The sequence below is a fragment of the Neofelis nebulosa genome, chromosome 4 (assembly GCF_028018385.1).
Source record: "Neofelis nebulosa isolate mNeoNeb1 chromosome 4, mNeoNeb1.pri, whole genome shotgun sequence".
In the NCBI taxonomy this organism is placed as follows: Eukaryota; Metazoa; Chordata; class Mammalia; order Carnivora; family Felidae; genus Neofelis; species Neofelis nebulosa.
Window position 1 is genome coordinate 160,768,168 of NC_080785.1, and position 11,202 is coordinate 160,779,369.

The window sequence follows — 11,202 nt, forward strand, 5'->3', positions numbered from 1 at the left end:
GAAAGCCTGGGGGTGGGGGAGGGGGTCCAGGATGGAGAGCAAAATTTGGGAGCCGGCATAGATGAGCCGGCATGGATGAGACCACCTACAAAGGGGTGAGTGTAGACAGCAAGAGGCCCGGGGCCTGAGGTGGGAGGAAGCCAGAAGTGTGGAGGCCTGGGAGGAGGCAAGAGTCAACCCGGTCAAATCCCTAGGATGGAACCAAACTCTGGAGCTGAGCGGGGACGCTGACCCTCATGCACACGGAGCTGTTGGAGGCAGGAACTATGTCTCCAGCTCTCTGGGATGAGCACAGCATCCGCACACACATTCCCACACCCAATGCCTGTGTTGCTGTATGCGCCTTTAAATGGACGGCACTGTTACCATTCTGAGTTCTACCAATAATAAAATAACACCGCTTCCGGTGTGCCAGGCATCCCGCCAGGCCCTTTATATGTATTATCTCACCTAATCTTCGCAACGGACCCCAAGAGGTAGGGGCTATTGTTGCCCGCAGTGTACAGCCAGGGAAACGGAGGCCCAGAGAGGTGAAGTGACTCGCTTGAAGCTGCACAGCAAGCAAGTAGACAGGATCTGTGTTCCCACCCCCACAAGGTCTGCCGCCGGCCCTTGTCACTCAGCGTCATGGTTCTGAGCCATTGGTGTCACCAGAGAGTGTAGATCTGTCCCCGATCAGGCCATTTATTCTCCGGGGAGGCATGGATAGTCCGAATTCTACCAGACCGGTTAGATGGGATGGGCATGTAGGTTGTTTCCAATTTGTACAGTGGACGACACTGTAATGAACAGCCTTCTGGAGCCTCCTGCTGCAGGCCTGAGGTTCCCCCGGGGGACTCTACTGGTCAAGGGACTTGTGACACTTTTAGTTTTCACAACTATTGTCCCATGAATTACTCCCCCAGAGGGCCTAGCCCAATGATCCAATGCCATGTAACGGCGTGAAAACCCAGGCTATTGTGTCGAATATTCAATGTTGCCTATTCGGAAGGGTGGAATGGGGTCTTGGGAAGGGGGATATATTAAAGGGATGGGGGGGGGGGGCTTCTCCTGTCTCCCACTTCATCATCTCCAGCCCCCAGCCCGGAAACCCCCAGGAGGTGGGGCGGAGATCAGCCTGACCGCTTCCCGGGGAGGAAGGAAGGGCCAGGAGGTTCCTGCGACAGGATGCGCACTGAGGGCCCCCTCCCCAGCCGCCGGGGACTTCCCGGGGCAGGCCAGGTTCTCAGGGGAGCTGCTCCCACGCGAACGCACTGAACTGCCGCTGGGGTGTGGGGCTCCAGTCTCCCCCCCCCCCCCCGCCCCCCACGTCCCACTGGGGAGTTACGGGTCAGGACCCCGAGTGGGTGGCGCTTAAGTCTCCCGTGTTTCCCCAGGAAAGAATCAGGTGGCCGCGGAGGCGAGCTGGGCTAGATTCCCCTGGGGGAACCCAGAGGGAGGCGGGGAGCGGGGTGGGTGGACGAGGCTGGAGGGGAGCCGGAGGCGGGAGTTCTGGGGCGGGTCCACCTCCATCTCACCCTCCTCCTTCCACCCTACGGCCTCGGGGTCAGGTCCCCCGGGGTCGCGGGAAGCTGGCAGGGCCGGAGCCAGCCGTCTGGAGGCGGGGCGGCTGCTTTCCCGGCGCCTCCCGCCGCCCTCACTGCCCGCACCTGCGGCTCCTTTGTCCTCCTAACAGCCACCCCGCCACCCGCCCTGGGGCGACGCCTCGCAGCCCCTCTCCTAAATCAGCACTGGATACATTATGAGCGTTTTCTCCTCTGGGGTGACTAAAATGGAGCTGGGATGGAGCCAGAGCAAATAACCAGGGCTCTCAGGGGGGTGTTTCTACATCTACAGCCACCTTTCGGGGAAGCTGTTTAGAGGCCCACTTCACAGATGGGGAGACTGAGGCTGGGAAACTCCCCTCCCAGCCTGAGTCACAAAATGGTACCGCCAGAGAGAAGAACAAGGGTATAAAGGGCGCCCCAAAGCGCACTTCAGCTCCCCCGCAAGCTGAGGGACCCCCGCCAAAGCTGATTCAGTTGGTCAAGTGGGGTGGGGGGAGCCTCCGAAGGAGGCGTGGCCTTCCCAATTCTGTTTGGGGCGCTGGACCCATCGGTAATCCCCCTCAAAGGTCTGAACTCGTCAAGCCCTCTCCGCGCCGCCCCCGCCCCCGCCTGCCCCGAGTTGCAGGATTTCGACGGAACCACCGAATGTGGGGGAGCTGAAGGAGTCAGAGGACCAGAGCACCCAGCACGGAAACGCTCTGGCAAAGAAAAGGGGGCCCAGCCCCATCCCGCCCACTCTACCCACGTGATAGCCGGTCAGACCGGTTTCTGGGGCCCCAGCAAGCCGCCGCCAGCTCCTGACCCCTTAACCCTGCCCCTCCCCCATCAGGGAAGAAAACCAGACGGGCAGCACAGACTTTATTCAAATGGTCTTTATTTTCCTATCTGGCGTTTCTAGCAAAAAGCCAGATAGATGAAATTAAACAGAATCCACCACAGTAAAGGTAAACAGACCTCAGCACGCCCTGGCAAGAATCTTCCCCTTCCCAAACTGGCCCAGTCTCACCAGCAACTGGTCCCAGCGCAGCCTTACAAGCGCTCTAAACACCCCCACCCAATTTTGTGATTCAGACCAGGATCGTCTGGGTTGTGTCTGTGTGTCTGAGGGACGGTCACGCCGGAGACTGGGAACGTATTACCACCTCTAACGCACCAGATGAGGACAATTTTAACCTGAAATTTAATCGGGCCCCCACCTTGCCCCCGCTATACAGCCGAAGGCGCAGGGGCGCGGGGCACAAACCCGCAGCGCGCGGGGCGAGGTGACTCAGGACGCCCTCCTCCCATTCCCCAGGGCGGTCCACACCCCAGACCCTCCTCCCAGGCCCCACACCCACGCAAGGCAACAGGAAGCTCCCCACGTCTGCCCCATGACGCAACGATGACCGCTTGCACAAGTATGTCACTGGTGGGGGAAGGGAGCGCCTGCCTGGAATTCTGAGGTTGGAAATGCAAACACCAACTATTGAAAAACCTTGAAAGGGCAGTACAGCTCCCAATAAAAAATAAAGTCCGACCCTGAGGAGTTTTAAAGAACCTAGCCTCCCTGCTCCCAGTCCCAGAAGGAGAGGGAAAGGTCCACGTCCCAGTCCGTTAAGACAGCACCTGTGGGCGCAGCAGGTCTCGGCGGAAGGCGCTCGCGCTCCCCGCTCAGGCTCCTCGGCGCCGCCGCTGCGCACAGGCGGCGACGGCTCCCCGGGGGCAGAGTCCCTCTTCAGGCCTCTCAGCAGCCCGGGCGGCAGCTCCTCTCCACGGTTTCAGCGGGCGCTCCCCCGGGGGCGGGCCTCGCCTCGGGTGTGCGCACTCCGGCCGACGGTTCGGCCCGCGCTCTGGGCTCCTGTAGCGCCGCTCGGGGACCCTCAGAAGGCCACCACGGCCCGCACGAGCACGTTCAGCATGCTGTCCGCAGGGCGGCAGGCAGGCTTCGCCTCGCACGCCGGCGGCGCCGTCGGGGGGGCGGCGGGGCTGCAGTTCAGGAGGCCAGAGAAGCGCCTCTGTAGGACGCGCGCCAGGTTGGGGAAGGCGCCCTCCGCTTGAGCGGGAGGTGGCTGCAGGCGATCAGGGACCTCCGAAGAGGCCCCTGCCTCCTCCTCTTCTTCTTCTAGACGGGCTTTCTTGCTTGGGACCAGTCCGACGTCCCCGCCGTCACTCAGGCTGCTGCTCCGCCGCTTGCGGCTGACTTTAGTGGGGCGCGGGGCACAGGGAGCTGGGGTCTCCGCGGCTCCCGGCGCCTCCCGCGTGTCCATGGGCTCCGGGGAAGGCTGCTCACCGTCGGGGGGCGCTGCCTCGGCTACAGCTTCCGCTTCCCGCAACTGGTGCAGGCGAGGATCAGTGGAGCGGACGGGCGGCAAGGGCACCTCGGGCTCGTGGGCTTCCACCTTGGCCGAGAGGTAGAGCTCTCGCGCGCTGCGCATGACCAGCGACAGCTGCAGACTCCGGTGCAGCCGCAGGCCACCGCGCTGCATGCGCGAATGGTACATCTTCCACACCGACAGGGTCATGATGCGTTGAGCCTCCTTCTGCACCTCCATGGCGGCTAGACGGCGGGGGCGAGGACGGCGGGGGCTCCCTGACTGGGCAGGACAGGTAGCAGGTGCACTCCGGGCTACGCGCTCGTTCACGCTTCCCCCCTCGCGCCAACCCACGCCGTGACACTGCTAGGACGCTCTGCCCCGGCGCCCGCCACCCGGACCCTTTTGTACCCGGGGTGAAGTCACGGAGACGCCCCGCCCAATCCGAGAGCCGCATCCGGGCTTCCCAACGCACCACGGCGAGAGACTCCTTAAAGCGACAGGGTAGAATTTACCGAGGCGGGAGAAGGGAGGGAGTCGGGGCGTGGGGGAGCATTCCCCAGTCCACGCAGAGCTCTCGGGATGGTCTCCTTTCCCAGGGCCCTCGATGAGTAGGCGCGCGGGCCCAGAAGAGCAGGGCGGCGGATGGGGGATCAGAGTCCACCCACGTGCTGGCGTTTGAAGCCCCAGTGGCTTGTAGGCAGCGAGTTTCCCTTCGCACCGGGGAAGACCGGGGTTCGAACCGGTATATCCCCCGTGGGCACAGTTCCTAGCAGCTACTAGGTGTCTAGTTAATATTTTTTGAATCAGTAACCGATTCGTATTTCTTGAATCAGTAACCGTGCTAACACTTACGAAAGCACTTACTACCCGTCAGGCGCTGTTAAGGGTTTTCCTTTACTAAATGCCTCACCTCCACTCCGCGGAGGGTACCGCTGTACCTGATTTCTTCCGCTGGGGAAATCGAGACAGAGTGACTCGTCCAATATTTGCTAAACGAATAAACGGCCACTGCAGTGAAAGGGGACACTGGGGCCTCCAGCTCTTGCGTCTTTCTAGCGTAAGCCAGCCCTCCTCACTCCTCTGTAGGCAGTAAGCAGGCGGGCAGCGGGGGCTGGCTCCTAGGCATAGCTGCCCACTCCACGGGCATTGGATGTCTGCCGACACGAACGCAGCCCTGGGTGTCATTCCTGCGCTCCACACCGAACACCCCCCGCCCCTTTCCTCTACTCGAGCTCCACGGGTGGGCTGGGTGTTCGCAGGACGCAGGACCCGGGCAACAGGACAGTCCGGGTGAACACGTGGCTGCGCCCCTTAGACAACACGGCCCTGCTCCGCCCCTGCGCCCCAGGAAGCGTGCTTGGGGTAGGAGCTGTAAACCGAGCAAGGCAGAGATAGAGCGGATAGATAGAAAACATCGGCCCCACCCTCCGCTACGCCCTATTGCTCCGGTTCCTCCAAAACAAGATGCAAAATTGTTCCTATAGCTCCATTCATTCGTGGCAAGGGCCCTTTAAGGGAAGGCTCGTCTCCCTCCCCCCTTGCAGTGCCGAAGGGAGAGCGGAGTCTTCCGGCCACTGGAAGCGCCAGACTTCCACGACTAAATTTGGGTATAATGACGTAGGGCAGGCGCGCGAGCCGCTTCCGGCTGCCCATATAAGGACAGGGGCCGGGATCTCCGCTCTGAGCTGAGGCAGCCTCCTTCCGGGCGGGCGGGGGCGGTGCCTGGCCTCCGAACACGCCCCCTTCCCTTCCCTCCCCCGCTCCCAGCCGCTAAGGATGGCTGTAGTCCCGGGCTTCCGGACCAGAGTTTAGCGGGGCGGGCGGGAAAGGAGGGGAAGGCTTCGCTTCCTTCCCTCCGGCGGCCGAGAAGGCGTGACGCCTCTCCGGGAAGCCCCCCGCCGGCAGGTAGGGGCGATCTCTGGACTTCCACTGACGCCATCTCCCAGAGACCCTCCCCAGAGACCTTGCTAACACGAGGGGCGATTCGCTGAGGACCCATTCGTCCCTGTTCCCCCATAGAGACCCACACAATTATTTCTCCCTACAAGGTTCTCTCCCAGGTGTTCCTTCTCCCCCCCACCCCCCAAATCATGCACCCTTGGAGAACCCCACGCCCCGCCTTCCCACCCCCTGCACCTAAGGACTCAACAATTTTATCTTCTTGACCCCTCCAAAAACTGTCCCTAGTCATCGATCCTGCCACACACTAGGGCGACCCGCTGAGGACGCCCCCATCTCCCCCAGGACCCCCACGGCGAATCCACAATGATATTCCCAGCCCAGGCTCTGTCTCTGAGAGACTCCGAAACACAGGGGCACACAGGCTCTCCAAGAACTTCAGACATCCTGCCCAGACTTCCCCAGAGACAGACTAGGACCCCACTCTGGTGATGGCTTCCCCCCGCCCCTCCAAAAAAGAGTGCTTTTCCGGAGACCTTGTCACACAGATCGCCTCTGTCACACAGGGATCCACTCTATGAGTCTCCAGACATTCCTGGCCCCTCCCCAGACGGAGACCCCACACACCGAGAACTTTCTTGTATACAGAAGCCACCACCACGCCCCCTTTTCCCGACTCCTAGCCTCGCACGCAGAAAGATCCCACACCCCAGAAGCATCTCTGGGGCTCCCACTCACAACCACCCCACCCCAGGGCGATCTTGGGGCGCCCTCCTCCGCAGAACAAAAGAGGAGGGGCAGTCCAGCAAGACTCTCCACCGGAGAATGCCCGCACCTCACTCCACCTCCTGCGGTAAAGTGGGGAGGACTACCTCTCCCCCCACCCCTTCCCCACTCTGGGCTGGGACGATCTCCGAGTACAGGATCAAGGTGCAGGCTCAGGAAGTCTGTTAAGAGCGTCTTCAAATTGGGGGCGCCTGGGTGGCTCAGTCGGTTAAACATAAGACTTCTGCTGGGGTCACGACCTGGGGTTCGTGGGCTCGAGACCCGCGTTGGGCTGTCTGCTGTCAGCGTGGAGCCCGCTTGGGATCCTCTGTCCCCGCCATCTCTCTCTGCTCCTCCCCGGCGCTTGCTCTGTCTCAAGAATAAACAAACATTAAAAGAGAGAGAGAGAGAGAGAGAGAGAGAGAGGTTCTACCAATAGAATGATCCCCTTCCCTAGTCATAATCTCTGATTTGAAGAAAGTTATTATTATTCACATTGCCCAAAAGGGAAACTGAGGTTGCTGCGGCAACAATGCGAAGGGCTAGCCCTCCAACCGAGAGATTAGGAGCTCCGACCCCCAACCCAGCCAGACTTAACCGGGACTCTGCTGGGGGCGGGCGCGGCGAGCTACGGGGACGCGAAGCTGTTTCTGCCCACAATAAAGATGGCCACGAGGAGGGCGGAAGCGCGGGCCTCCGAGGCCTCTCTTTCTACCCTGGCGTCCCGGTTCTCGATGGTGATGCGGCTCACGTGACGGGGGCGGGGGAGGCGGCGCTTTCCCTTCTTGCTGGGAGGGAACCCGCTACCGAAGCCGTGAGGGGAGGGGGGTTTGGCCTCGGGCGGGGTTTGTGTGACATGTCTCTCGAGGACCCATTTTTTGTTGTCCGAGGGTGAGTGACAGCAATGGGGGAGAGAAGAGGGTGCTCGGTCCCCCCGCCAACTGATGCCCGCGTGTCCGGCAGAGCGTGCTAGGCAGTTTGGGCACGGCCGTCGGGGTGCGCGGGTCAGGGAAGACCCGTGGCCGAGTGGGATGGGTGCGCAGGGGGTCATCAGGATATCCTGGGCCCTGACTCGTTTGGGGGCGCAGTGGCCGGCGGGAGGACCGCCTGCCCCCAGCCGTGACCGCTGTGTGTGCCCCTGCCCCGCAGCGAGGTGCAGAAGGCGGTGAACACCGCCCGCGGGCTGTACCAGCGCTGGTGCGAGCTCCTGCAAGAGGACGCGGCGGTCGGACGCGAGGAGCTGGACTGGACGACCAATGAACTGCGGAATGGCCTGCGCAGCATCGAGTGGGACCTCGAGGACCTGGAGGAGACCATCGATATCCTGGGGGGTTGCAAGGCGTCCTGGGAGAGCCCACTGTTGTGGCAGGGGGCAACTGGACACCTGGGTGGAGTGGAGGGCTTGAGGCAGAGGAGGGGGGGTCATGTCTGGCTTTGGCCTTGACCCTTGACTCGCGACTTACGCATAGTGGAAGCCAACCCGGGAAAGTTCAAGCTCCCAGCCGGAGACCTGCAGGAGAGAAAGGTGTTCGTGGAGCGGATGCGGGAGGCAGTCCAGGTGAGGAGAGTGTTCGGTGGCGCGAGTGTGGGGAGGTTGGAGTATCTTTACTCTCTGATGGCGTCCTCGCCCCCCAGGATATGAAGGACCATATGGTCAGCCCGGCAGCCATAGCCTTTATGGAGAGGAATAAGAGAGAGGTAAGGCATCCGGACCCAGCACCCTCACCCACCCGAGCCCAAGCCTGACCCCTCTGTGTGTGTTCACTTGTCTCCCTTGCACGTACAGTCTGTCTCTTCCGTGTCAGTGCCCATCTCCTCTGAGCAGTTGGTTCCTGGCTGTCTACCTGCCCGCTCTTTCTGGGTGTAGAATCCTTTCTGCCTCCTAGTGCGGGTCTGTATCCCACCCCCCCTCTCTCTTTTTTTTTTTTTCTTTTTGCTTGTTGCGTCACTGTTTCCAGGATGTATGCCTGCCTTTTTTTCTGTGTCTGTACCTGGCCCTTCTGAGCCTGTGAACTTGGCCTCTGAGTAGATCCCCATCTGCAGTCGGCTTGCATACCATTTCCCTTCGTGGGTGTGCCTGCCCTGTATGTGCCTGCGTATGCCTTTTGTGCGCACTCCCCCAGCTGCCTCTGTTGGTACTTTTTTTCTTCTGTGTGTCCATCCAGCCTGTCTCCAACCCGTCATGGGATGCCCATGTGGGATCGGGGAGGGTGTAGGGCCGAGACCTGCAAGAGCTTGGGGTCGTATAGCAGTGCCCACGGGCTTTCCAGGTGTGCTGCCTTGAGGGTCAAAGTCCAAATTCTTAAATACATCTCTTTATATGATGAGTCCACCATGGATTCGGGCAATCCGCATTCCAGCCCCAGGAACTCCCCGTTTTACAGAGGAGGAAACTGAGGCACAGGGAGGTCAATTGATAGGACCTTGGGGTCACCTTGTTAGCAAGCGGTGGGCTTGGGGAACCCAGGCTATCCCATTCCTAAGACTACCTTCCTGAGCAACAGCCATCTAGATTTGCCACCGGTCTGTGTCTGGCTTTGCTGTGAGTGGCCCTCTCTCCCTGAACCTGTGGTCTGTGCCCCCATAGATGCTGACAGGCAAGCCAGCCGCCCCAAAGTCATCCAGCGACCTGCTGGACGCCAGCATGACCGCAGCCACCTCTCGTTACATTGAGGAGCAGCAGGCCACACAGCAGGTTCGTGCGGGTAGTCGGGGATCCTGGGCCGGAGGGGCCTCCGGACAGCTCAGGGCCCCCCGCTGACGGCAGTTCCCACTCCTCCAATCTGCAGCTGATCATGGACCAACAGAATCAACAGCTGGAAATGGTGTCCGGGAGCATCCGGGTTCTGAAGCACATGTCTGGCCGTGTTGGGGAGGAGCTGGATGAGCAGGGCGTGTGAGGCCAGGATCCTGGGGGTGGGCCGGGTGCCCTCAGCTGGCCGCGCTGGTGTGCCCAGAACTTTTGGAGGCTAACGCCATCTCGGTATCAACAGCATGCTGGATGCCTTTGCTCACGAGATGGACCACACCCAGTCCCGGATGGATGGGGTCCTCAGGAAGATGGCCAAAGTATCCCACATGACGAACGGTAAGCCGCCTTGGGGAGGCAGCTCAGGGGTGGTGGGTGGGGGGCGAAGGTGGTACCTGGTCCCCCCACCCCCCCGTGACCTCTGACCCTTTTGCCCCCAGATCGCCGGCAGTGGTGTGCCATCGTCGTGCTGCTGGGGGTGCTTCTTCTGGTTCTCATCCTGCTCTTCTCCCTCTGACGCCGGCCCTCCCCAGGGCGCCGGTCCCTCTAGCTGTGGGAGCTGGCAGGGTCCTGCCCCCTGGGAGAAGGGGCTCCTTCCTGGAGACCTGTCTCGAGGTTCTCATCCGGAGCCAGTGGGACCCTCGGGGCCCTGGGCCAGAGCCCCTGCCACTGGTCCTGTCTCAAGTGTGCTTAGGAGGTGGCAGAGGTAGGGGAACCTCAGACCCGCCCCTCCCCATTTCTACTCTGGTGCCCCAAAGCCGTTTGCTCCTGTGCCTTCCGCGCGTGCCAACTTGGAAATAAAAATCCCAGCCTTTTTTTTTTTTTTTTTTTAAATACACGTCTATGCCTTACTGTGTGTTGTGGCTCGTTAACTCGTGCCCGTCCCCTAAATGGGACTCCCATTGCGAGCCCCTTGCTTGCACATGCTGGGGCCCGGGTGTGTACCTACGTGCACAGGCACGCGCCTAGTAGGGGTACCAGTGGTCAGGATTTGGTGCAGAAGAGACTAGTCCAGTTTATTTCTTGGTTTCACGGCGGATGAGGCTGAAAAACCCCAAGCCTGATTCCTCCTCGAGCGTTTGAAGTTTAGTCTAAACGTCTTCTGCTCGTTCTCGGCCCACCGGAGGCAACCGCCTCAGCAGTGGAGCTGAGCAAGCCACTTCTGAGGCGCCCGAGTACCGCCGGGCTCCAATGTACACCTGGTCGCTGACAAGGCAGTGTTGGTAAATTCCAGGGCTTTGCCAGAGCTTGCCCGAGTGATTCCTATGAGCCAGGAAAACTCCTAAGTGCCGCGAACCTTAGATTGCCATCTCAGATGTTTCCATTCCGCGCGTGACGCAGTCCCGCATCAGAACCTCACGTCTTAGTGGCTCATTTACACATCACAAAGTGCTGCCTGTTACAAGGGTGTTGTTCCGTTAGGCTGATTTGTCAAACCTTAAAAAGAACCCGTGTTCAATGTGCCGATTCCCTTCTTCATGCAAACCCACTAGAGGTTTGGGTTCTCTTGATCGCTCTATACTCTGTTCCAAGTCTTCCTGAGGTTAAAAGGTGCACTTCTGGGAGGGGGTGGTGTTCGCACGTACCTGGGTTTGCCCGCATGTTAAGGCAGACAAGACTTCCTGTTACCCAAGGTGACTGGATCAGTCACCTCTGGATTTTTGGTGGTGGTGTTGCTGGCTGTCAGAACCCTACTTTCTGGCAGCCGAGGCTGGGGCTGGTCTTCCTCAAGTACGACCGAGCCTCCCTGGGAACTGAGATCCCACCTGATCACCTCTCCAGGACGTCTGTCTGGATGCTCTTGCTAGTTACGAGAGCGGCCAGACCTGTCCCGGGCAGGGATGAAACTTCCTTTTCCACCACAAGGCAAACACTTTCTGATTTGATGGGCTCCCTAACCTCAGCGAATAACCTTCCTACACTACTAGAGACATTTCTGAATCGGGGA

At 60.5% G+C, this 11,202-nt stretch overlaps 2 protein-coding genes across 3 annotated transcripts; one reads left to right on the top strand and one right to left on the bottom strand.

Annotated features, from left to right (window-relative positions):
* Positions 1-2,403: 2,403 nt before the first annotated feature.
* On the bottom strand, positions 2,404-5,245 carry IER2 (immediate early response 2). Its single transcript, XM_058727838.1, has one exon. The coding sequence runs from the start codon at positions 4,076-4,078 to the stop codon at positions 3,407-3,409; it is 672 nt and encodes a 223-aa protein (XP_058583821.1). The 5' UTR covers positions 4,079-5,245; the 3' UTR covers positions 2,404-3,406.
* A 1,898-nt stretch (positions 5,246-7,143) lies between these two features.
* STX10 (syntaxin 10) lies at positions 7,144-10,105 on the top strand. Of its 2 annotated transcripts, none has more exons than XM_058727836.1 (8): positions 7,144-7,232; positions 7,655-7,836; positions 7,981-8,063; positions 8,141-8,203; positions 9,093-9,200; positions 9,295-9,401; positions 9,499-9,593; positions 9,695-10,105. In XM_058727836.1, exons 1-8 carry the CDS (start codon positions 7,171-7,173, stop codon positions 9,769-9,771), a joined length of 777 nt encoding a protein of 258 aa, XP_058583819.1. In that variant the 5' UTR covers positions 7,144-7,170; the 3' UTR covers positions 9,772-10,105. The 2 variants fall into 2 exon arrangements, with proteins under 2 accessions (XP_058583819.1, XP_058583820.1); XM_058727837.1 differs by lacking the exon at positions 7,144-7,232 and adding an exon at positions 7,285-7,396.
* The last annotated feature ends 1,097 nt before the right edge of the window (positions 10,106-11,202 follow it).

What these genes read in the sequence shown, in the direction of transcription:
- STX10 (XM_058727836.1), top strand. Translation starts at nt 7,171, where the DNA reads ATGGCCACGAGGAGGGCGGAAGCGCGGGCCTCCGAGGCCTCTCTTTCT. An exon ending in AGCAGCAGGCCACACAGCAG is followed by an intron (nt 9,201 to 9,294) that starts GTTCGTGCGGGT and finishes TCCAATCTGCAG; the next exon opens with CTGATCATGGACCAACAGAA. An exon ending in AGTATCCCACATGACGAACG is followed by an intron (nt 9,594 to 9,694) that starts GTAAGCCGCCTT and finishes TTTTGCCCCCAG; the next exon opens with ATCGCCGGCAGTGGTGTGCC.
- IER2 (XM_058727838.1), bottom strand. Translation starts at nt 4,078, where the DNA reads ATGGAGGTGCAGAAGGAGGCTCAACGCATCATGACCCTGTCGGTGTGG.